General features: G+C 41.3%; 1 protein-coding gene across 19 annotated transcripts in view; it reads right to left on the minus strand.

Annotated features, from left to right (window-relative positions):
- PRKCQ (protein kinase C theta) overlaps nucleotides 1–24,567 on the minus strand; it is a 152,719-nt gene that overhangs the window by 79,745 nt on the left and 48,407 nt on the right. For 9 of the 19 annotated variants that reach the window (XM_081556656.1, XM_081556662.1, XM_081556648.1 and 6 more), the window contains exons 2-3: nucleotides 7,328–7,457; nucleotides 1,309–1,508 (exon numbers count right to left, since the gene is read on the minus strand). In XM_081556656.1, coding sequence (XP_081412782.1) covers nucleotides 1,309–1,508; nucleotides 7,328–7,445 — 318 coding nt within the window. In that variant the 5' untranslated portion in view covers nucleotides 7,446–7,457. Of the gene's footprint in view, nucleotides 1–1,308; nucleotides 1,509–7,327; nucleotides 7,458–7,631; nucleotides 7,793–15,447; nucleotides 15,630–24,567 lie in introns of those variants that run through there. The other 10 variants (XM_081556654.1, XM_081556660.1, XM_081556653.1 and 7 more) reach the window with 4 other exon arrangements.

Below are 24,567 nucleotides of genomic sequence, written 5' to 3' on the forward strand. Positions count from 1 at the left end.
GGCTGGAGTTCTTAAGAATCTGAGTTATAGGAAGTATGAAGCTGAAAGGTAAGAGTCTCCTCCTTTGCATAAAGGATGCAGACATTTGAAAACACTTTGTGGGTTTCAGATCATACAAAAGTAGCTTTTACTCATATGTTTTCTTTAATTTTTGAACCCCAGAAATTTTCATAAGAATTTTTTATGCTTTCATAGTTTACTTCTCCCTTTAACTTTATAACTATTTTGGTAAGAAATGTTTAGAATCAAAGTTTTCAAAAATCTGTGTGGTAACATGAATTGTGTATAATGTACTTTTTAGAGCAAAGTAAGCTAATCCTGAATATTCATTGGAAGGACTGAAGCTGAAGCTCCAATACTTTGGTCACCCGATGCGAAGAGCCAACTCACTGGGAAAGACCCTGATGCTGGGAAACATTGAAGGCAAAAGGAGAAGGGGGTGGCAGAGGATAAGATGGTTGGATAACATCACTGACTCAATGGACATGAATTTCAGCAAACTCTGGGAGACAGTGGAGGACAGGGGAGCCTGGCAGGCTGCAGTCCATGGGATCACAAAGAGTCAAATACGACTGAGCACTGAACAACAACAAGCTAAGCAAACACGTTATGACTAAAAAAAATTACAGGGGTTGAGATATTAAATGGATCTTTGCTCTCTTCTCACTTATCTATCCAGCATCTTATATAAGATAGTTTATCAAGATATCATGTAGGTATCTAGATATCTTGATATGCACGTGATATCTTGATACACAGATCACAGGTAGGTTCCCACGCTATGAAAATTTTGTGGTATCTCCAAGCTGACTTTAACAGTTATAGATCAATAACAGTTCTTCACACCCTAAGAGACCTTATTTCCTTTACACAAGAATCAAAGAAATTTGAGTATGCTAGTATGTTCTATGAAGTGAAGTGAAGTCGCTCAGTCGTGTCTGACTCTTTGCGACTCATGGACTGTAGCCTGTCAGGCTCCTCCGTCCATGGGATTTTCTAGGCAAGAGTACTGGAGTGGGTTGCCATTTCCTTCTCCAGGGCATCTTCCCGACCCAGGGATCGAACCCGGATCTCCCATGTTGTAGGCAGATGCTTTACTGTCTGAGCTATGTTCTATAGTCCACAATGAATACTCATTGTCACAATCGAGCCACCAATGAGTCAGTGGTAGGGAGTCAGTTTCCTCAAGGCCTTCGGGATGTCAACCTTCAGGATGACATTGAAATTTTGTACCAGTCTTCAGCTATGATGGTACCTATCACTTAATGGAATATACACATAAATGAAGCTCATGCCTTGGCTATTTACCCATATTTCTGTCTTCCCATTGTTTTTCCTGCATCTCTCAGCCAGGGAGTAGAGCTCCACGGTAGTCTCGGATATCAGGTCCACGTTTTTGCCCTTCACGATGATCTGCATCACTCTTCCCTTGTTGATGTGGGCGTCAAAAGTGCTGTCCCAGGGTGGGTACATGGTTGGCTTTTTCTGGATGTACATCTGCCCATTCTCTAGGAACAGAAAGATACGTTCTCATTATGCTTTCAGCCCATTCTGGGAAATAATTCACCCATTCTCTCTGCTCTCGAGGACTATATAAGTCTTTTGAGAGAACAACAATAACACATACAAGAATTAGAGACACTCAGAGAATGAACTAATGGTTACCAGGGAGGAAGGATGGGGGGAAGGGATAGTTAGGGAGTTGGGGATGGACATGCACACACTGCTATATCTAAAATGGATAACCAACAAGGTCTTACTGTATAGCACAGGAAACTCTGCTCAGTATTATGTAGCCGCATGGATGGAAGAGGGATTTGGGGGAGAATGGATATGTATACATGCATGATTGAATCACTCTGGTGTGCACCTGAAACTATCACAACGTTGTTAATCGACTATACTCCAATAAAAAAATAGTTAAAAAAAAAAAAAGAATTAGAGATAAAATAGGACAAAATGAGATGGTTCCAAGATCTACATGCAAGGTAATGTACTAAAACTTGGAAGTCAACCTGGATAATTTATGCAAAAAAATCTGGCATCTTGCACTGGCAATACTCTTTTTCTATTCATCAGTTGCTACTTTTGAAGTCTGAACACCTGAGCAAATATAAAGAACCCAGCAGCTAAGCCTGGTACGTTTGGTAGAGGACAGTGACCTAGATTCCCCCTTTTTTTTGTTTTTTTCTTTGTTTTTTTTTAACAGGTTTTATACTTTTATGCCTTTGGGGATCCTTCTGTGTTAATGTATTAAGGGTGAACACATGACTGTTCAATTTCACTGGTATCTAGTAAAAAAAAATATATAAAACTACTGTGTGTTGATTTGAAAAAGACAGTGACTTAATTTCAGGCTTATACTGAGTGCTCTTTTAGAAAGATATTTTTTAAATTTCTGCTCAACATAAATACCTTTAATAGGCAAAACCTTTAAAATATCATGAACCATTATTTTCTTCTCAAAATGAGAATACATTTTAACATAAACCATGCACCCTAAGCAAAAAGTAACAAGTATCTCAAAGAGATAGAGGTTGTCATCCCCGGAGTCAGTGAAGCAGGCTGCAGACCTGCAGGGGAGTGGGGGGCCTGCAAATGGTTGGTGACAAGAACCAAGGGCAGGATGATAAAGTTTAAGGGACTCATCCCAGAACCACCAGGGAAAGTGATTACTAGTGGGATACAGCAGTGTTGTCCTATCCTCCATCCATATTGGATTCTCTGTAGTATTTATTCTTTAGTCGTCGCAGGAGCAGAAAACTGCAGCTGTATTTCAGGGTTTGATTCTTGTGATCATAAGCACACGAAGCGGCAGTTTGAGCAAAGATTTATCAGACATGTTGATAAAGCAAAAAGAAAACGTCACTGAAAGCAGCGAAACAAAGCAGTTCTAACTCTTGACGCACGATGCTAAAAGAGAACAGGCATCAGACACTTGCTAAATTATTCTTTGGGAGGTATACAAGGATTTGAATAAGCTGAAACTTCACATTTTAGGTAAACCTGGCTGTGAGAGGTATAAACTCTAACAATGTTGAGCATGGAATTGGAAGGGGAATATTTTTATGGTTTGTTTAATAGAAATTTTGCTAGTAAAGTAATGCTCAAAATTCTCCAAGCCAGGCTTCAGCAATACGTGAACCGTGAACTTCCAGATGTTCAAGCTGGTTTTAGAAAAGGCAGAGGAACCAGAGATCAAATTGCCAATATCCACTGGATCATCGAAAAAGCAAGAGAGTTCCAGAAAAATATCTATTTCTGCTTTATTGACTATGCCAAAGCCTTTGACTGTGTGGATCACAATAAACTGTGGAAAATTCTGAAAGAGATGGGAATACCAGACCATCTGACCTGTCTCTTGAAAAACCTGTATGCAGGTCAGGAAGCAACAGTTAGAACTGGACATGGAACAACAGAGTGGTTCCAAATAGGAAAAGGAGTCCGTCAAGGCTGTGTATTGTCACCCTGCTTATTTAACTTCTATGCAGAGTACATCATGAGAAACGCTGGGCTGGAAGAAACACAAGCTGGAATCAAGATTGCTGGAAGAAATATCAATAACCTCAGATATGCGGATGACACCACCCTTATGGCAGAGAGTGAAGAAGAACTAAAGAGCCTCTTGATGAAGGTGAAGGAGGAGAGTGAAAAAGTTGGCTTAAAGCTCAACGTTCAGAAAACCAAGATCATGGCATCTGGTCCCATCACTCCATGGGAAATAGATGGGGAAACAGTGCAAACAGTGTCAGACTTTATTTTTTGGGGCTCCAGAATCACTGCTGATGGTGATTGCAGCCATGAAATTAAAAGACGCTTACTCCTTGCAAGGAAGGTTATGGCCAACCTAGATAGCATATTTAAAAGCAGAGACATTACTTTGCCAACAAAAGTCCGTCTAGTCAAGGCTATGGTTTTTCCAGTGGTCATGTATGGATGTGAGAATTGGACGGTGAAGAAAGCTGAGCGCCGAAGAATTGATGCTTTTGAACTGTGGTGTTGGAGAAGACTCTTGAGAGTCCCTTGGACTGCAAGGAGATCCAATCAATCCATTCTAAAAGAGATCAATCCTGGGTGTTCATTGGAAGGTCTGATGTTGAAGCTGAAACTCCAGTACTTTGGGCACCTCATGCGAAGGGTTGACTCATTGGAAAAGACCTTAATGCTGGGTAGGATTGGGGGCAGGAGGAGAAGAGGACGACAGAGGATGAGATGGTTGGATGGCATCACCAACTCGATGAACACGGGTTTGGGTAGACTCCGAGAGTTGGTGATGGACAGGGTGGCCTGGCGTGCTGCGGTTCATGGGGTCACAGAGAGTCGGACACGACTGAGCGACTGAACTGAACTGAACTGAATAGAAATTTAACTCAGGATTGGACTTAAAAAAAAAAAAGCCATGGCAATATTAGCAATCAGAGTAATGTTTTACTTCCACAGGCTTCAAGCTACCTCTCAAAATTCCTTTAACTTCTTTCAACCATTATCATTCAGCACACTCAGAAAGAGGACAGAAGTTCCCACAGCATTTTTCACATTTTCATTCAGTAAAGATTGTCATCGTTTACAAAGAGAATGAGAACTCAAGAGCCTGTCTATTTACAGTGGGGTTTACTATTTTCAAAGGCTCCCAGACTGACAGCACTGTGTCCTATTTGCCCCTGTTCTTTGCTTTACGTAAAATGCAGCCTTAACATCCTGAACACGGAAAACTGCTAAAACTCTACAGAAGTAATGTTTTAAATACCATGTTCAGAGAGATTTCTTTTCAGGACAAAACTAAAACAAAATGAAAAAACAAAAACCTCTGTGCTCCACAGGCTAATCTTTCAGAAAAACAAACTTCTTTTCCAACATGTCCTCTTGATTCATGTGGCTGATTAGACCAAGTTCAAAGGCAAGGCAAAAAGAAGAAATACATACTTAAAAAAAGGCTCCCAGGAGGCAAATGTCAGTGAGACCTGTGAATGTAAAGGGACCCAGATCCAAGGGACCCATTAAGTCAAAAAGCAGCTTTGAAAAACTCAGACATTGCACACTTCAAAGATTTCGGTGACATTTGAAAGGTTTTAGATTGGGAGCAAGTGCCATTCTCACTGTTAACTAAACAGGAGAGATTTCTGGGCAGAAGGGAACTGTTGAGATGATCAGTCAGTCTCCTCCGCTTTGATGTGCTCACGGGCTGGAAGGCGGAAGCCAGTTGAGCGCGGAGAAGTCTTTTAAGGGAAAGAAGAGCCAGCGTCCAGGATTGGAAACCCCAGGGTTCTGAGCTGGACACATCCAGCTGGAGGTCGTCAATTGCAAAATCAGGTTCCTCCTGCACCCGGGAATGTCACTCAATTTTTCTTTTTCAAGACTACCTTCTCTCTCCATCTTTCTCTCCAGCCCCAATTCTTCTCTCCCCCCATGACCCTGCTTTGATGTATTCACTGCACATGACTTACTATGTGATCTTTCTGTTTTTTGCTTATCTTCTGCTAGGAGAGGAATTCTGAAGGAAAGGCATGTCTTCTGGCCCAGTATACAGTACGTGCTCCATAAATATCTTCTCTGTAAATGCACTGTAGTGGCTTCTTATCATTCCTGTGACTGCATCGGTGGCAATCAGACTTCCCTACCAAGTGTCTGTCTGCTAAAACCAGAAAGGTGTGTAGGGAGGTAGGGAAAGGCAGGGAGGAGGGGAAAACCATGGGATGTAAACTTCCTCCTGCTTTTTTTTTTTTTTTCTTTTCCTTTTCTTTCTGGTTTTAGAAAGTCCATGAGAACTTTAAAATACAGAGGCAGGGATCAGAGAGGGTAGGAGCAGTTTAAGTGATCATGAAAATATTCTAGACAGAATAGGATTATCTTATTTTTCCTGAGTGACATTGTTTACTCACATTATCATTTCTAATGTGCTTTAGGAAATAAATTGGTTAAAATATTATCAAATTTCTTTAAAATATTTTAGCAGTCAGTTCATTAAACAATTTAGCTTTATGCTCATTCATTCTTCCAAATGGAAGACAGCATTCCAAGTGGAAGACGGTATTCCAAATGTCCATTCAATACTCATTTTGTCTGTTCACTTATTACAGTGTACACTGATGTTAATTACTATTTCATTTAGAAAAATTCCTTGACTCCATGGTACTACCATGCTCAAATGGTCACACTAGTTAAATTGCTGTACCAGTAAATTAGACAAGCCAGAGTAGGATGATTTTAATGGAAAGATCTAAACCCGTGAAGGAATCTTGAAAGACTGTCATGCTTTCCTCCTCCCCATGAAATTTTCATGAATATTTAAATCTGACAAAATTCTGTAACTCACCCGGGGTCTCAGTAAAGGAAGTCTTCTGAAATATGAACTCTAATGGCTAATCCTATATTTTTTGTACTATTTATCTGAACTTGATCAAAGAAGCAGTAAAATATCTTGGCATTAATTCTAAGACAATGTAATATTACTCAGCCATAAAAGGAATGCATTTGAGTCAGTTTTAGTGAGGTGGATGAACCTAGACCCTGTTATACAGACTGAAGTCAGTCAGAAAGAAAAAAAGAAATACCATATATTTGTTTTTGTGTCATATATTTGTTATATGTTATCCCACATATATATGGAATCTAGAAAAATGGTACTGATGAACTTATTTTCAGGGCAGGAATAAACACGCAGATACAGAGAACAGACTTTGGACACAGTAGGGGAAGGAGAGGGCAAATTGAGAGAGTGGCATTGAAACATATACGTTACCATATGTAAAACAGATAGCTAGTGGGAATCTGCTGTATAACACAGGGAGCTCAGCTTGGTGCTCTGAGACAGCCTGGAGGGGTGGGAGGGAGGTCTAGAGGAAGGGGACATATGTATACTTAAGACTGACTCACGTTGTTGTATAGCAGCAGCCAACACAACATTCTAAAGTAAGTATTCTCCAACTAAAATTTTTCAAAATGCAAGACGATGCAGACTTTGTCTATAATCATAGAAAACAATCAGACAATACTGTACCATGTTCTACTTTAGCTCATTGGGTAGATTTTTTTTCCTTCGTTAACTCCTCACATAATGTCCTCAACTCAATTCTCCTTCCCTTTGTTTATTTGGAAAATGGGACCATGACCTAGAACATAAGGCAGGCAACCAGGTCTAGTTCAGAGGCTGTTACTAAGCCCATGTGCCCGTGAGAAAGCACTTGGCTTCTCTGGGCATTCGCTTCCTGAGCTGGAAAGTTAGGTTGAGTCAGGTGACCTTGAAGATCCTGGAAGGCCTTGCTTCCCAGTTCACTGCAGGGTCTTCCTCTTCCCCCACCCTCCACGTCCAACACCCACTCAAGCTTACCTGATTCAACATACTCTTTGACAAGCACAGCGCAGTAAGGGTTAACCGCCTCACCCTGGCACGACTGGCAGGACCCACAGTCGAAGTTGGACAAACCAATTCGGAGAAACGGTGACATGATGGTCACTCCCTGCAAAGCGACAGAAGACAACAGCTGTTTGAAGACTGTAAAATATATTATTTTGGGTGTTGCATCCCTCTTAACCAGTGCGTCATCTCTGAAAGCCAGAGCGTCGAGTGGCTCAACTATCCATCCAAACAAATGTTTTACTTCCCCTTCTGCATGGTGCATTATTGGGCTCACCCCAAACCACAAGCTGACGTGCCAGAGAAAGTGGCGTCCTGGACGAAGGTTATTTAACCCTGTCAGTTAGACCTAAGTCCCATTCCTAACTGAATGGAGTTATATTTAATAGTTGCAGAGAGACACAAAAGCATTCCAACACTTCATTTCTTCTATTAGTCAAGTAGGTACCCAGGAAACAACACAGTAATAAGAAAATGAGTTTATAAACAGTGACTCTATTTTAGTCACAGTAGTTAAATATGACACTGTGAAATTCTTACATGGGCTATTTGTGTGTGTGATGGAATGGGCTCTGGGCATTTATTTAGCAGCTGATCTGTTTACTTTAGACACACACAGAGATATATATCTCTCTGTGTGTGTGTGTGTGTGTGTGTGTGTGTGTGTGTGTGTATGTATGTATGTATTTAAAGAGCTTTTGAACAGTTTGAACCACTTAAAAACCGTAAATCACTGACCCCATAAAATAGCAACTTCATTGTGGAAAGAGAAACAAAGGACTTTGTAAAAGTCAAATATCTAATAATTGCACTTTCCGGGAGATGTTGGCGAAAATCATCTTAGTGTTGGCTACAGAGTCAGGGATTCTAGTCCGATTTTTCATCTACTGTTCTTTCCTTTGTTTGACCATTTACTTCAACTAAAGCTCCCCCCCTTTTTACCTACTTTTCCATGAGGTTCCATGAATCTGAAACTATTACCTGGTATCAATAATTAGTGATAAAATTACATTCTTGCTTCCTGTCTCTTGAGCAGATTTCACCTCATGAATTTTCCAAAACATTCTTAAGGAAGCCAAAGGGAATGTGCATTGGCCAAAAAGTTCATTTGGGTTTTTCTGTAAGAGGTTATAGGAACTTTTTGACCAACCCAGTATCAAGAAGAAAGCATTGGCCATCTCTCCTATCTTTGTGTAAAAGAACAAAACTACTCAAAGTAACAGGCTCCCAGATGCCAGAATTGATGACACAACTGGAAATCTTGAATCCATCATCTGAAGCCAGCAGAGCCATGAAAGATCACCAGCCCTCTGGAATGCTGCTGGTTTTAGGGTTTGTTTGTTTTTTTCTTTTGAACCAACAGCGAGACATATCAGGGGCCCTTGAAAACTGCTGTTAATTTCACGATTAAGAGAGTCCCAATTTCCTGCAGTTCAGCACGTTTAAGTAAAAGAGATGGTCACAGAATCATCACGATTTTTCTCATGTTCCTAGCCTCTGAAACACATTCCAATGGATTAGCAGTGAGATGACTTCCAGGTTTGTCTTTAGGGAGCCCCCTTACCCTCTGAGCTTAGAACTCTGGGGTAGAAGCCTGTCTAAGAACTGAGAATTCTCCAGAGAAAACTTGACACCCCCTTTGCCTCTCCCCCTGGGGTTCCTGGGTCATGAAGATCATTCAGACAAATTTATATTCTTCCACTGATCAGGCCAATCACCAAGAACTAGCATCATTTATGGGACTATTTACCACGTGTGGACTTTTCTTTGAAGATTTCCTCAAAACAAGCTGAAGGTAAGCAATTCATTCTGACTTGAGCCCGGAGGGATCACTGACTCATAATGTCTGAGTTACAAGCACTCTGACCTTTACTGACAACGTGTCACTTTGCTATTTCCAGGCTGGGCTCAGAATTAGGCAACAGCGCTCAATGAGCACCTGGGGAAATCTGTCTGGGGAACAGACAGAAGGCTGTAGGGTCCCAAGTAGTTCTATCACAGTAAGGAAGTGAGTTGCAGTGAAATCCCCTCCTCCCGCAGGGCTGGTGTAGACATCACCCGACGTCCTATCCACAAGCAATCCAGGCTCCCTCACCAGTCTGCCTGCCCTATCCCCTCACACATGGGCGTTTTGACCATCTGCCCACTACATCCATCTATCTGGTAGCAAAGCCAATGCCTCTCATTCTAAAGGCCTGGTCCCAGGGACGGTATCTGACATTTTGACATTTAGAAAGCAGAACTGGAATTTGTGTGCTTCACCTCACACATCGTTCAATAAAGCCTCAAGCTCAGGGGTGCCTTTTTAAGGCAAAAAGTAGCATTTTATTCCTGAGCTACTCAGGATCTTCCCTCCTTCTGTATTGGCATTAGGGGATCATGTCCTGGCTATTGTAAATGGTGCTGCTACGAACAATGGGGACCTAGGGTGTTACACAGAGTGAAGTCAGAAAAACAAATACAATGTATAGATATATGAAATCTAGAAAAATGGTATGTGAAAGTGAAAGTTGCTCAGTCATGTCCGATTCTTTGTGACCCCATGGAATTCTTCAGGTCAGAGTACTGGAGTGGGTAGCCGTTCCTTCTCCAGGGGATCTTCCCGACCCAGGAATCAAACCGGGGTTTCCTGCATTGCAGGTGGATTCTTTTTTTTTTTTTTTTTTTTAGTTGGAGGCTAATTACTTTACAATATTGTAGTGGTTTTTGCCATACATTGATATGAATCAGCCATGGGTTTACATGTGTTCCCCATCCTGAACCCCCCTCCCATCTCCCTCCCTATCCCATCCTTCTGGGTCATCCCAGTGCACCAGCCCTGAGCATCCTGTCTCAGGCATCAAACCTGGACTGGCGATCTGTTTCACATATGATAACATACATGTTTCAATGCTATTCTCTCAGATCATCCCACTCTCGCCTTCTCCCACAGAGTCCAAAAGACTGTTCTATACATTTGTGTCTCTTTTTCTGTCTTGCATATAGGATTATCATTACCATCTTTCTAAATTCCACATATATGTGTTAGTATACTGTATTGGTGTTTTTCTTTCTGGCTTACTTCACGCTGTATAATAGGCTCCAGTTTCATCTACATCATTAGAACTGATTCAAATGTATTCTTTTTAATAGCTAAGTAATATTCCATTGTGTATATATAACACAGCTTTCTTATCCATTTGTCTGCCTGTGGACATCTAGGTTGCTTCCATGTCCTGGCTATTATAAACAGTGCTGCAATGAACATTGGGATACATGTGTCTCTTTCAATTCTGGTTTCCTCGGTGTGTATGCCCAGCAGTGGGATTGCTGGGTCATATGGCAGTTCTATTCCCAGTTTTTTAAGGAATCTCCACACTGTTCTCCATAGTGGCTGTACTAGTTTGCATTCCCACCAACAGTGTAAGAGGGTTCCCTTTTCTCCACACCCTCTCCAGCATTTATTGTTTGTAGACTTTTGGATAGCAGCCATTCTGACTGGCGTGAAATGGTACCTCACTGTGGTTTTGATTTGCATTTCTCTGATAATGAGTGATGTTGAGCATCTTTTCATGTGTTTGTTGGCTATCTGTATGTCTTCTTTGGAGAAATGTCTGTTTAGTTCTTTGGCCCATTTTTTGATTGGGTCGTTTATTTTTCTGGAATTGAGCTGCAGGATTGCTTGTATATTTTTGAGATTAATTCTTTGTCAGTTGCTATTATTTTTTCCCATTCTGAAGGCTATCTTTTCACCTTGCTTATACTTTCCTTTGTTGTGAAAAAGGTTTTAAGTTTAATTAGGTCCCATTTGTTTATTTTTGCTTTTATTTCCAATATTCTGGGAGGTAGGTCATAGAGGATCCTGCTGTGGTTTGTGTCGGAGAGTGTTTTGCCTATGTTTTCCCTCTAGGAGTTTTATAGTTTCTGGTCTTACATTTAGATCTTTAATCTATTTTGAGTTTATTTTTGTGTATGGTGTTAGAACGTGTTCTAGTTTTATTCTTTTACAAGTGGTTGACCAGTTTTCCCAGCACCACTTGTTAAAGAGATTGTCTTTTCTCTGTTGTATATTCTTGCTTCCTTTGTCGAAGATAACTTGTCCATAGGTATGTGGATTTATCTCTGGGATTTCTATTTTATTCCATCGATCTATATTTCTATTTTTGTGCCAGTACCATACTGTCTTGATGACTGTGGCTCTGCAGTAGAGCCTGAAGTCAGGCAGGTTGATTCCTCCAGTTCCATTCTTCTTTCTCAAGATTGCTTTGGCTATTCAAGGTTTTTTGTATTTCCATACAAATTGTGAAATTATTCGTTCTGGTTCTGTGAAAAATACTGTTGGTAGCTTGATAGGGATTGCACTGAATCTATAGATTGCTTTGGGTAGTATGCTCATTTACACTGTATTGATTCTTCCAATCCATGAACACGGTATATTTCTCCATCTATTTGTGTCCTCTTTGATTTCTTTCACCAGTGTTTTATAGTTTTCTATATATAGGTCTTTTGTTTCTTTAGGTAGATATATTCCTAAGTATTTTATTCTTTTTGTTGCAATGGTGAATGGTATTGTTTCCTTAATTTCTCTTTCTGTTTTCTCATTGTTAGTGCATAGGAATGCAAGGGATTTCTGTGTGTTAATTTTATATCCTGCAACTTTACTATATCCATTGATTAGCTCTAGTAATTTTCTAGTAGAATCTTTAGGCTTTTCTATGTAGAGGATCATGTCATCTGCAAACAGTGAGAGTTTTACTTCTTCTTTTCCATCTGGATTCCTTTTTTTCTTTTTCTGCTCTGACTGCTGTGGCCAAAACTTCCAAAACTGTGTTGAATAGTAGTGGTGAGAGTGGGCACCCTTGCCGTGTTCCTGACTTTAGGGGAAATGCTTTCAATTTTTCACCATTGAGGATAATGTTTCCTGTGGGTTTGTCATATATAGCTTTTATTATGTTGAGGTATGTTCCTTCTATTCCTGCTTTCTGGAGAGTTTTTATCATAAATGGGTGTTGAATTTTGTCAAAGGCTTTCTCTGCATCTATTGAGATAATCCCATGGTTTTCATCTTTCAATTTGTTAATGTGGTGTATCACACTGCTTGATTTGCAGATATTAAAGAATCCTTGCATTCCTGGGATAAAGTCCACTTGGTCATGATGTATGATCTTTTTAATTTGTTGTTGGATTCTGTTTGCTAGAATTTTGTTACGAATTTTTGCATCTATGTTCATCAGTGATATTGGCCTGTAGTTTTCTTTTTTGTGGCATCCTTCTCTGGTTTTGGCATTAGCATGATGGTGGCCTCATAGAATGAGTTTGGAAGTTTACCTTCTTCTGAAATTTTCTGCAAGAGTTTGAGTAAGATAGGTGTTAGCTCTTCTCTCAATTTTTGGTAGAATTCAGCTCTGAAGCTGTCTGGTCGTGGGCTTTTGTTTGCTGGAAGATTTCTGATTATAGTTTCAATTTCCATGTTTGTGATGGGTCTGTTAAGATATTCCATTTCTTCCTGGTTCAGTTTTGGAAAGTTATACTTTTCAGAGAATTTGTCCATTTCTTCCAAGTTGTCCCTTTTATTTGCATATAGTTGCTGATAGCAGTCTCTTATGATCCTTTGTATTTCTGTGTTGTCTGTTGTGATCTCCCCATTTTCATTTCTAATTTTGTTGATTTGATTCTTCTCCCTTTGTTTCTTGATGAGTCTGGCTAATGACTTGTCAATTTTATTTATCTTCTCAAAGAACCAGCTTTTGGCTTTGTTGATTTTTGCTATGGTCTCTCTTGTTTCTTTTGCATTTATTTCTGCCCTTATTTTTTTAAGATTTCTTTCCTTTTACTAACCCTGGGGTTCTTCATTTCTTCCTTCTCTAGTTGCTTTAGGTGTAGAGTTAGGTTATTTATTTGACTTTTTTCTTGTGTCTTGAGGTAAGCCTGTATTGCTATGAACCTTCCCCTTAGCACTGCTTTTACCGTGTCCCATAGGTTTTGGGTTGTTATGTTTTCATTTTCATTCGTTTCTATGCATATTTTGATTTCTTTTTTTATTTCTTCTATGATTTGTTGGTTATTCAGAAGCGTGTTGTTTAGCCTCCATATGCTGGAATTTTTAGTATTTTTTTCCCCTGTAACTGAGATCTAATCTTACTGTATTGTGGTCAGAAAAGATGATTGGAATGATTTCAATTTTTTTGAATTTACGAAGGCTAGATTTATGGCCCAGGATGTGATCTATCCTGGAGAAGGTTCCATGTGCACTTGAGAAAAAGGTGAAATTGATTGTTTTTGAGTGAAATGTCCTATAGATATCAATTAGGTCAAGCTGGTCCATTGTGTCATTTAAAGTTTGTGTTTCCTTGTTAATTTTCTGTTTGTTGATCTATCCATAGGTGTGAGTGGGGTATTAAAGTCTCCCACTATTATTGTGTTACTGTTAATTTCCCCTTTCATACTTGTTAGCTTTTGCCTTACATATTGCAGAGCTCCTATGTTGGGTGCATGTATATTTATAATTGTATATTTTCTTCTTGGATTGATCCTTTGATCATTATGTAGTGTCCTTCTTTGTCTCCTTTCACAGCCTTTATTTTAAAGTCTATTTTATCTGATATGAGTATTGCTACTCCTGCTTTTTTTTGGTCTCCATTTGTGTGAAATATCTTTTCCCAGCCCTTCACTTTCAGTCTGTATGTGTCCCTTGTTTTGAGGTGGGTCTCTTGTAGACAGCATATATAGGGGTCTTGTTTTTGTATCCAGTCTTTGTCTTTTGGTTGGGGCATTCAACCCATTTACATTTAAGGTAATTATTGATAAGTATGGTCCTGTTGCCATTTACTTTGTTGTTTTGGGTTCAAGTTTATACACCCTTTCTGTGTTTCCTGTCTAGAGAAGATCCTTTAGCATTTGTTGAAGAGCTGGTTTGCTGGAGCTTAATTCTCTCAGCTTTTGCTTGTCTGTAAAGCTTTTGAATTCTCCTTCATATCTGAATGAGATCCTTGCTGGGTACAGTAATCTGGGTTGTAGATTCTTCTCTTTCATTACTTTAAGTACGTCCTTCCATTCCCTTCTGGCCTGAAGAGTTTCTATTGAAAGATCAGCTGTTACCCTTATGGGAATCCCCTTTTGTGTTATTTGTTGTTTTTCCCTTGCTGCTTTTAATATTTGTTCTTTGTGTTTGATCTTTGTTAATTTGATTAATATGTGTCTTGGGGTGTTTTGCCTTGGGTTGATCTCGTTTGGGACTCTCTGGGTTTCTTGGGCTTGGGTGGCTATTTCCTTCCCCATTTTAGGGAAGTTTTCAACTATTATCTCCTCGAGTATTTTCTCATGGCCTTTCTGTCTTCTTCTTCTGGGACTCCTATGATTCGAATGTTGGGGCGTTTCACATTGTCCCAGAGGTCCCTGAGGTTGTCCTCATTTCTTTTGATTCTTTTTTCTTTTTTCCTCTCTGCTTCATTTATTTCCACCATTCTATCTTCTACCTCACTTATCCTATCTTCTGCTTCCATTATTCTACTCTTGGTTCCCTCCAGAGTGTTTTTGATCTCATTTATTGCATCATTCATTATTAATTGACTTTTTTATTTCTTCTAGGTCCCTGTTAAACATTTCTTGCATCTTCTCAATCCTCGTGTCCAGGCTGTTTATCTGTAACTCCACTTCGTTTTCAAGATTTTGGATCACTTTTATTATCATTATTCTAAATTCTTTTTCAGGTAGACTCCCTATGTTCTCCTCTTTTGTTTGGTTTTGTGGGCATTTATCATGTTCCTTTACCTGCTGAGTATTTCTCTGCCTTTTCATTTTGTTTAGATTGCTGTGTTTGGGGTGGCCTTTCTGTATTCTGGCAGTTTGTGGTTCCTCTTTATTGTGGAGGTTCCTCCCTGTGGGTGGGACTGAATGAGTGGCTTGTCAAGGCTTCCTGGTTAGGGAAGCTTGCATCGGTGTTCTGGTGTGTGTAGCTGGATTTCTTCTCTCTGGAGTGCAATGAAGTGTCCAGTAGTGAGTTTTGAGATGTCTATGTGTTTGGTGTGACTTTGGGCAGCCTGTATATTGATGTTCAGGGCTATGTTCCTGCATTGCTGGAGAATTTGCATGGTATGTCTTGCTCTGGAACTTACTGGCTCTTGGGTGGTGCTTGCTTTCAGTGTAGGTATGGAGGCTTTTGGATGATCTCTTATCAATTAGTGTTCCCTGGAGTCAGGAATTCTCTGATGTTCTCCGGCTTTGGGCTTAAGCCTCCTGCCTCTGGTTTTCAGTCTTAGTCTTACAGTAGCCTCCAGACTTCTCCATCTATACACCGCTGATAATAAAACTTCTAGGTTAATGGTGAAAAGATTCTCCACAGGGAGAGACCCCCTAGAGAGGTTCACAGAGTTACATGGAGAAGAGAAGAGGGAGGAGGGAGATACAGGTGACCAGGAGGAGAAGAGGGGGAATCAAAAGGGGCGAGAGCAATCTAGCCAGTAAACAATTTCCTATGTGCTCTCCACAGTCTGGAACCCTCAGAGCGGTTCACGGAGTTACATAGAGGAGAGAAGAGGGAGGAAGGAGATAGAGGTGAGCAAGAGGAGAAAAGGGGGAATCAAGAGGAGAGAGATAGATCTAGGCAGTACTCTGTTCCCTAAGTGTTTTCCACAGCCCAGAACACCCACAGAGATTCACAGAATTGGGTTGAGAAGAGAAGGGGAAGGGAGGAGATACAGGTGACCTGGGAAGAAAAAGGAGAGTCAAAAGGGGGAGCGAGTAATCAAGCCAGTAATCACACTCCTGAGTAAAACTGGGTACTGAAGACTGGATTCTTAAATGTACAAAATTGATATCAAATACTATAAAGCAAAGATTAAAAATCTAGAGTAGATGTTAGACTCTTAAAAATACAATATTAAAAAAAAACAAAATCACAAAAGGTATAAGAAATATATATGAAGTTTGCTTCAAAAAATAAGGTCTTTTTTTTTTTTGCAAGGTAATAGGGGGTTATAAAAATGAAAATTAAAGGAGTAATAGATGACTTAATAAAAAAGAAAAAAATTTTAAAAATTAAAAAAAAAGAATGATAATAGTAAAATTATATCTGGGAATTTCTCTGGAGCTGTTGCGGGCAGTGTGGGGTCAGTTCATTTTCAGATAGTTCCTTGTTCTAGCTTATACTTCTCAATATCTATAGGCCCCTTCCAATGTAGTCGGTTTTAACTACAGGGATTTTAATCTGTTGCACCTGTCACTTCCAAAGCGGTTCCCTCTGTTTATTTGGCTTCTTCTGTTTGCAGGTCTCTTCAGTGTCTAATTTCCACCCTGACACAAGGGGGCAGAGGTGGTCTCTTGTTTAGGTTTGCTTGTTTAGTCGTGCTTTGGGGACGGAGGAACACTGCAAACAAATACCACTGGCATGTGTGGGGAGTACTCGGAGTGTCTTGGCCACACTGGGTTTGCCCCCGCTCATGGCGTGTGTGCTTTCCCAGTCTACACTGCTCAGACTTCAGGTTGCTCTGCAGGTTGCAGGCCCTGAGTTGCGTGCACTGCCAAGGTCTAAGCTGCTCAGGTTCAGGTTCTCAGGTACTCCACAAAGACGCAGACTTGGTTGGGCCTGTGTTTTGTGCCGTTCCCCCGTCCGAGCAGCTCAGGCAACCAGGTGCTTGGTGAGCACACTCTCCCCAGGTGCGATGCATCTTATCACCTCTCCAGTCCCAGTCGCTCAGTTTCCGGGTGCACCTGTCTCCGGCGTGCCATGTGTCTCTTCTGGGGGGCTGATCTCTGGCTGCGACCCTCCCAGTGGATGTCAACCATTCGGGGTCTCAGGAAGTCTTTGCTTAGAAACTGGAAGCCGGTTCGCAGTTTGGTAGGGGATGCCCTCTCTGGGGCCGAGTTTGCCCCTTTCCAGCTCTGGCTGGCACCCGCCTGCCCGCTGCATCTGGCGGGGGATGGGCTGGCCCGCAGCCGGCTAGCTCTTCTCTGGTATTGCTCAGTCCTTTGTTCTGTGAGCGGGGCGGCAGTGCCTTAGGTTAGGGCTTTTTGTGGGATAGTTCTCTCTCTCTCTCTGGCTATCCCACAGTTTAGGTTGCTATCTCACATTAGCTCCCTCAGATCGCCCTCAGGGCATTCAGGCCTGGTCCTTACCCTAAGCAATGCTGCCCACTCCTCTCCGTTCAGCCCCCACTTGCTGGTGGCAGATGTGAACGTCTGGGGTACTTCTCTGCTGAGAGTTGCCTTTAGGCACGTAATCTGTGGGTTTTATTTATTTATTTTTCCTCCTGGTTATGTTGCCTTCCGAGATTCAAAAACTTCCCCCAGACCCACTGGTGAGAGGGTTTCCTGGTGTTCGGAAACTTCTCCTCTTCTACGACTCCCTCCCCGGGATGGGTCTCTGTCCCTAACTTTTTTGTCTCTCTTTTTATCTTTTGTCCTACCTCCTTTCAAAGACAATGGGCTGCTTTTCTGGGTGCCTGATGTCCTCTGCCAGTGTTCAGAAGTTGTTTTGTGGAGTCTGCTCAGCATTCAAATGTTGTTTCAATGAATTTGCGGGAGAGAAAGTAGTCTCCCCATCCTATTCCTCTGCCATCTTTGCAGGTGGATTCTTTACCAACTGAGTTAACAGGGAATCCCCAGAAAAATGGTATAGATGATCTTATTTGCAAAGCAGAAATAATGACACAAACGTAGAGAATTAATATATGGATAGTAAGGGGGAAGGGAGGGTGGGAGGAACTAGAAGATCGTGATTAACATATACTACTGACACTCTGTATAAAACAGGTAACTGATGAGAAGCTACTGTGTAGCACAGGGAACACTACTCAGTGCTCTGTGGTGCTCTGAATGGAAAGGAAACCCAAAAGGGAGGGGATACATGTATATGTATAGCTGTTTCATTTTGCTGTACAGTAGAAACTAACACAACATTTTAAAGCAACTATACCCCAATAAAAATTGATTAAAAAAACAGTAATAGGCAATTATCATGAAATGAAGAAAATACACTAAGTTAGTAAAACTCTCCTTACCTGAGGCAAATTGCATTCATTATTTTGATGGATTTTCTCTAGTCTATTTTAATTAATGGGTTTGTGTTTTTGTTTTATATTTCATGCTCATACTGTGTATATGAGATTATATCTGACTTTTAATTTAACATTTTACCACGAAGACTGTCCAAGTTACTATGCCATCTTCCTAGGCATCCTTTAATTCTTGCATGATATCCCATCGAGGGACGGCTCCATTATTTGCTTTATTAAAGTCTTATAGTTATATACTGAGGTTGTGTCCAGTTATTCCATAATAGAAATTAGCTGATAAGCACCTTTTACAATCTTTTTTTTAATTTAGGAAGATTGCATCAGACTAGGTCACTAGAGAACTCCAATATTACTAGATCAAATGGTATTACTATTTGTAAGAGATTACTATTTAAAGAAAATAACAAAAAGGGAAAATATCTATAGTAAATGCAACAGAAAATAAGTGATCATCATTCTTTTATAATAAGTATACACAAATGTGTAGGAAAAAATACCCCAAACCACTACCCATGACCCAACTAAATAAGTGACAATGACACAAATGTATAAAATACAAAAAACATAGTTGTAGCTAGTTTGTAGGAAAATTTCCAGCCTTGTGAGCAATTTAAGAAATGCAAAAACAAAGCAAGATACTATATAATTGCATTTATGTGACATTCTTGAAAAGATAAGCTACATGGAGAAAAAAATCAGTGGTTAGCAGTGGTTTGGTTAGAGGACAGGATGTGATTATAAAGGAATGGCATGTGTAGGTTGGGGGGAAGGTCTAACTGTTTTATAGCCTGGTTGTGGTGGCAGTCACAGAAATCTAGATGTAAATACACAGAATGATTCACCCAAAATAAATGTCAATTTTTCCACATGGTAATTTAAGAACCAAAATAAAGAAATATGCTACTGGCATTTCAAGGCATAGACTATAAATTCAGAGGTTATATAAAGAATATATATTAGGAAATGGAGAATCCATATAATAAAATACTGAATTAAAATCTGAAGTAAACAAGAATAGCCTCAATTTACTAAAGGGAGATGGTCAGAGTCTTTAAAAAAAAAAAAAAAAGAACATCTGTCACTCTGTAGCATTTAAATGCTCCTGAAATTTTGGTGCAAATAACTGAAAAAAAGTAACATTAGCATTTAACAATGCATTTTCTTTAAGGTATATTAAAATTCATTTCAAACTATAATAATAAAATATGTAAAATGCTTAAAATATAAAACAAAACAATAACATTACTTCACCTGGGCAATTAGCAAACATTTTTGACATGGTCTTACCTAACACTGGCAAGGACAACATGCATCGTACGCTATCTTACAAAGCTGTTGTGAGCGTAAATTTCCACAGTCCTGTTGAACACACATACACACAAGCATGTATGTATATGTATATATGCAAATCTCAAGAGCCAAGAAGATGTGTAATTAGGACATGAAGATGAAATTAACATGAAACATTCTTGTGCTCAGAGCGGACAGTAAGGGAGAAAGGGGATTCCCCTGGGTTAAAATAGAAGGGAGAATTATTCTTGTACAGAAATACAGGCATTGGAATCTCATCCATCAGGGTTGTCCTCCCCCAGTCTCTCTGCAGAGTGTACATTTTATAATCTCTTTACTGCCAGTCACTGTGACCTTGCTTTTTACAACAATGTGTGCATGAGAGTGACTGGCCATGACTTCCCTGGTGGTCCAATGGTTAAGAACCTGCCTACCAGTGCAGGGGACATGGGTTCAATCCCTGGTCTGAGTAGACTCCACATGCCACAAAGCAACTAAGCCCGTGCACCACAACTACTGAGTCTGCATGACCTGGAGCCCATGCTCTGCAACAAGAGAGGCCACCTCCATGAGAAGCCTGTGTGCCACAACCAGAGAAAGCCCACGCAGAGCAATGAAGACCCAGAGCAGCCAAAAATAAATGATAAAATTAAATAAAAAAAGTGACTGGCCAGCCCAGGCTGTCCTGGTAGCACAGGGCAGGGCACTCTACAGACCATTCATCTGAGGACTCCCCTGGACAGCTCCCAGGGACCCTTGACCTGCCAGGTCTTCAGGGGACTCACTGCCTTGCCTTTGGAATCTGCCCAGTGACTGGTGCCAGGACTCCTGGCCTAGCACCCCGCCTAGACATCACCCTTTCTCTCATCTGCCACAACCAACTTTCTCTTCTCCTTCCCCTCCTCCTCTCCCTCCTTCCCTGGGACCTCCATTCTGCATCATCCCTCATTAGACCCAACGTAGCAGCTTACTGTCTCTCTCCAGCCCAGTCACCTCTCACTTCCAGTCGGATCTCCACACTGCAGCCCCAAGGACCTTCCTTAAGATGACGCAGAGCTCCTGCCACTTCTCCCATGTGTCATCCTGTTTCCTGGCTCTAGGTGCCTCACAATACTGCCCCTCTCCCTGGACCGCTTTCCTAGTCCCCTCTGTCCTCCACCTGCTCCTCCCCCACTTTCTCATCTTTCAAGTTCCTGCTCAGTCTCTACCTCCTCTGAAAAGCCCTTCTTCCCTCACCTCCATCACTGCCCCCACCCTCACATCTTGGTGGAATTTACTCAGCCTCCCATGGTCCCTGGGTACCATGTGAGACACACCTGTCATAGTGGTTCGCCTCTCCTCTGCCATTTCAAAAGTCTGAATGGTGTCAATCCTGTAACTCCCATTCTCTTTGCCTTCAGCTCTCAGCCTCCAAATCTTGGGGACATAGAAGGGCCACACCAGGATTTCTCCAACATAATCCTCAGAGAGGGTGGGGTATACTTATATCCTCAGAAGAGGCGTGGGACTCAATCTACAGAAGTCTCTCTGGTTTAATGCAGTATATCTAGCAAAAGCCTTCCAGAAAGAGTGCATGTGGATGCCTTCCTCACTAGACCCCAGCTGTGATAAAGGGTTTCCTCTATTACCACATTCCTTTGGGGAATGCGGGGTTCAGAAGACCAGTGCTCACACGGTCATACTGCCCCATAATGCTTTATTTGATTGATTCATTCACGTTTGTCTTCCCAAACAAGACTTCGGGCTCTGAGGGCGGAGACCAGGTCCTAATTAATCATCTACATACCTCCGAGGATTAATCCTTCTCTCTGATACTGAGCAGATGCTCACTGACTCCTTGCTAAGGAATTTAATTTTCCAAAGCAACATTTTACATCCCCTCTTAATCTTCATGCATTTCTTTTACCTGCAAGGGTATTCTATGGTCTGATTAGGTGGCAGACAGTTACAGAGGAAATCAATACAAAGGAAACATGCCAGGAGTTGTTACAGGCAGAGAATCGATGCCATTATGAGCTCAACGTCAAGAGCTATTTAACTTTTCTAAGTCTGTCTTCTCCTTTGGAAAATGGTGATAATGTTGTTACTTGTTTCAAAGGGTGAAGAGGATGAAATGAGAAAACACAGGGAGGCACTGAGAGCAGGGCTGGCACACAGTCAACTCTCAAAAAAAGTTATTATTATTGCAACTCTGATATATTTCCTCGTGTACTTTATGAGCACTATTAGTGTGTACCAGAAAAGGGTAGAAAGTGAATGGAAATGGTCTTTTAGGAGTGTTATCTGGGCTGAATTATGTGATCTTCTTCTGCACTCCGCCACTGAGCTCTCATAAAGCCCTTCGGGTATCTCTTCTAAAGCACTTATTTTCCCCTAATGGAGTAATCATGATGCCAGCACCGTCGTGATGACCTAGCAGTGTGTCCATTCAGCCCTCTGCGCTTTAGCTAGCCCAGCTGTGAAATATCGTCATAACGCGTACTTTAAACTTGTGCAGGGTCTTTACTCTTACAGCTCACTGTTTTCCCCTTTAACTATGGTCTCATTTTTCCTCCTAGGCAGGTAGATGGGCAAGGCTCACTGCTCAGTGGTGTGCTCGAGGTCATACACCATCAAAGATCAAATGGAGAATTCTGGTCTCTTGACTGCCTGGTGCTGACTGACCTACTTACCTAGAATGACTCACTCGCCACCATTCAAACCCACCAAATACTTTCATGGTGACCTGAAGGATTGCCACTACATAACGAAAGCAGCTGGGGGGAAATTCCATGGAATAGGAAGCAGGAGAAGTTCTCTAAATGCTCGTCAGCAAAAACATGTCGAGACTTCACTTCCTCTGCAGCAAGTCAAGTAAGAATGAACATACTTCTTTATTTTACAAAAATCTGGACAGCGGTTGTATTGTTATAATTTAGCTGGAGGAGCCTTAAGGACAGGGAGAGTCTCACAGAAACACCAAAACCTTAACATGTATCAACAGAAGAGAAAACACAAGCAAATCAATCGTAAGCTTGAGAATGAGAAAAAAATTCAGTGGGCTCCCAATCCATCAGCTCAGCTGAAATTTGGTAAATATCAGGCAAATTCTGGCAAATGAAGATACATCTACAGCTCTCACATTTCTTTATGAGACAGAGAGGCAGCCTGAGCAAACAGAACACATCCCTTCTCCTGCCAAAAAATGTAGAAATAAAACAAATAGTGAAATTTAGAAAAAAGCACCTGTGTGGCATTATTACTATTCTGACACTAGTTTGAATGTGTGACATGAACAGACAGTCCCATGAAAGCCCAGCTCTGACCAAATTGCACAAATACTCAATCGTCTCTGTCCAATCGACTCAGCCTGTTTTCTGAACACACCCCAGCGATCCATCTCATTGGCTCTGTTTATACCTTCCTTCCATGTGTGTGCTCCACCACCTACACTCAGGCACATCCTTCAACCTTTCTCATCTTTCAAGGACCTCACCTCTGCCCCACCTCATCCAGAGATCCCTTCCTGTTTTCCACAAGAAGAGGAGTGATTTACCCAAAGGATGAACTATAGAAGAATAACCTATGCTTGCCCAGTCCAGCCCCCTCCACTCTTTTCAGGGATCTGCCAATTTTCAGAGACTGTGTTTCTCTACTCTCCTCTGCTGTACCATAAGCGGGGCAGAGCTATCCCGCCAATCCTGGGAGGCCAGCCATCGCCCAGCACTGCCTATGACCCTGTGAACAACCACCAACCTATTTGCTTGGATGCTTTGGCCATATCTACTAATCCAGCCTTTTATCACTTATCAAGTTGATTTTTTTTTTCTTCTCCATCTCTCATTCTTCTGATCTATTTGGTACAAGCACAGGCATAGCCTCGAGGGTTATTTATTGGATCTTCTACAATTCACAAAATTTTGCCTGAAGCTTTCCACAGCTTGTGTTATTCAACCTTCTCACCAAGCCCACAAGGTAGGTATAATTAGCTCCATTCTACAGATTAGAAAGCTGAGGCCTGAGTGGGTAAGCTGAAGGTCAGATATTTTGTGAGCAACAGAACCTGGATTCCAGCTTTGCTTGCTCAGTGCCTCCACCCAAATTAGTCAACGATTCCTTGTTAGAAAACCACTTCAAGGTTAGGTCAGGGAGGAAGTGAAAGCCTGAAGAGTTCCCCATAGATTGTTTCCATCTGCTCAACCAGCCCTTAATTAGAAAGGACCCACAACAGCTGTCAGACAGGCTTTCCCAGTAGCCTCCTGGCTGCCTACTTGCTCAGTTACCTCGGTTACTAACTTGACATTTCATTTTGTTGGAACCTGTGGTTTAATGATCTGTCCTCTACTACTTGGCCATAACTTGAAGAGTTAAAGGGTGGGTAACGTGGCGCTAGCAGTAAAGAACCCTCCTGCCAATGCAGGAAATGCAAGAGATGTGGGTTTAATCCTTGGGTCAGGAAGATCCCCTGAAGGAGGGCATGGCAACCCACTCCAGTATTCTTGCCTGGAGAATCCCATGGACAGAGGAGCCTGGTGGGCTACAGTCCATAGGGTCGCAAAGAGTCAAACACGTCTGAAGCAACTTAGCACGCACACAAACAATATAAATGAGTTGAAGTTTCTTGTCAGAACTTAAGCTCTCTTTTGGAAGTGAGGTCAAAGCTGCTGACCTGGGTGATTTTTCCCAGGGGGTAATACATGTGTACTGTCCACCTCTGCGTCTTCTTCATTCCTGCTGTTACTGGTGGCTGGCTGATACCAGTTATGATTCCTGGAGCCAGAGTCCAGAGCAAAACTCACTGCTTCATATAAAGTTGGTCTCCTCGGCGTTCCTTCCTATCCATTGTAGGGTGACCACTTACTGAGCCTAAAGATGCTGCCTCATACAGAAAGAGGGTTTAAGGATGGGTCTGTTAATTTATGTCAAATTTTCCTCTTAAAAGACACTCTCGGG

Source organism: Giraffa tippelskirchi, chromosome 13 (assembly GCF_054371585.1).
Source record: "Giraffa tippelskirchi isolate mGirTip1 chromosome 13, T2T-mGirTip1v1.2.pri, whole genome shotgun sequence".
Classification (NCBI taxonomy): domain Eukaryota; kingdom Metazoa; phylum Chordata; class Mammalia; order Artiodactyla; family Giraffidae; genus Giraffa; species Giraffa tippelskirchi.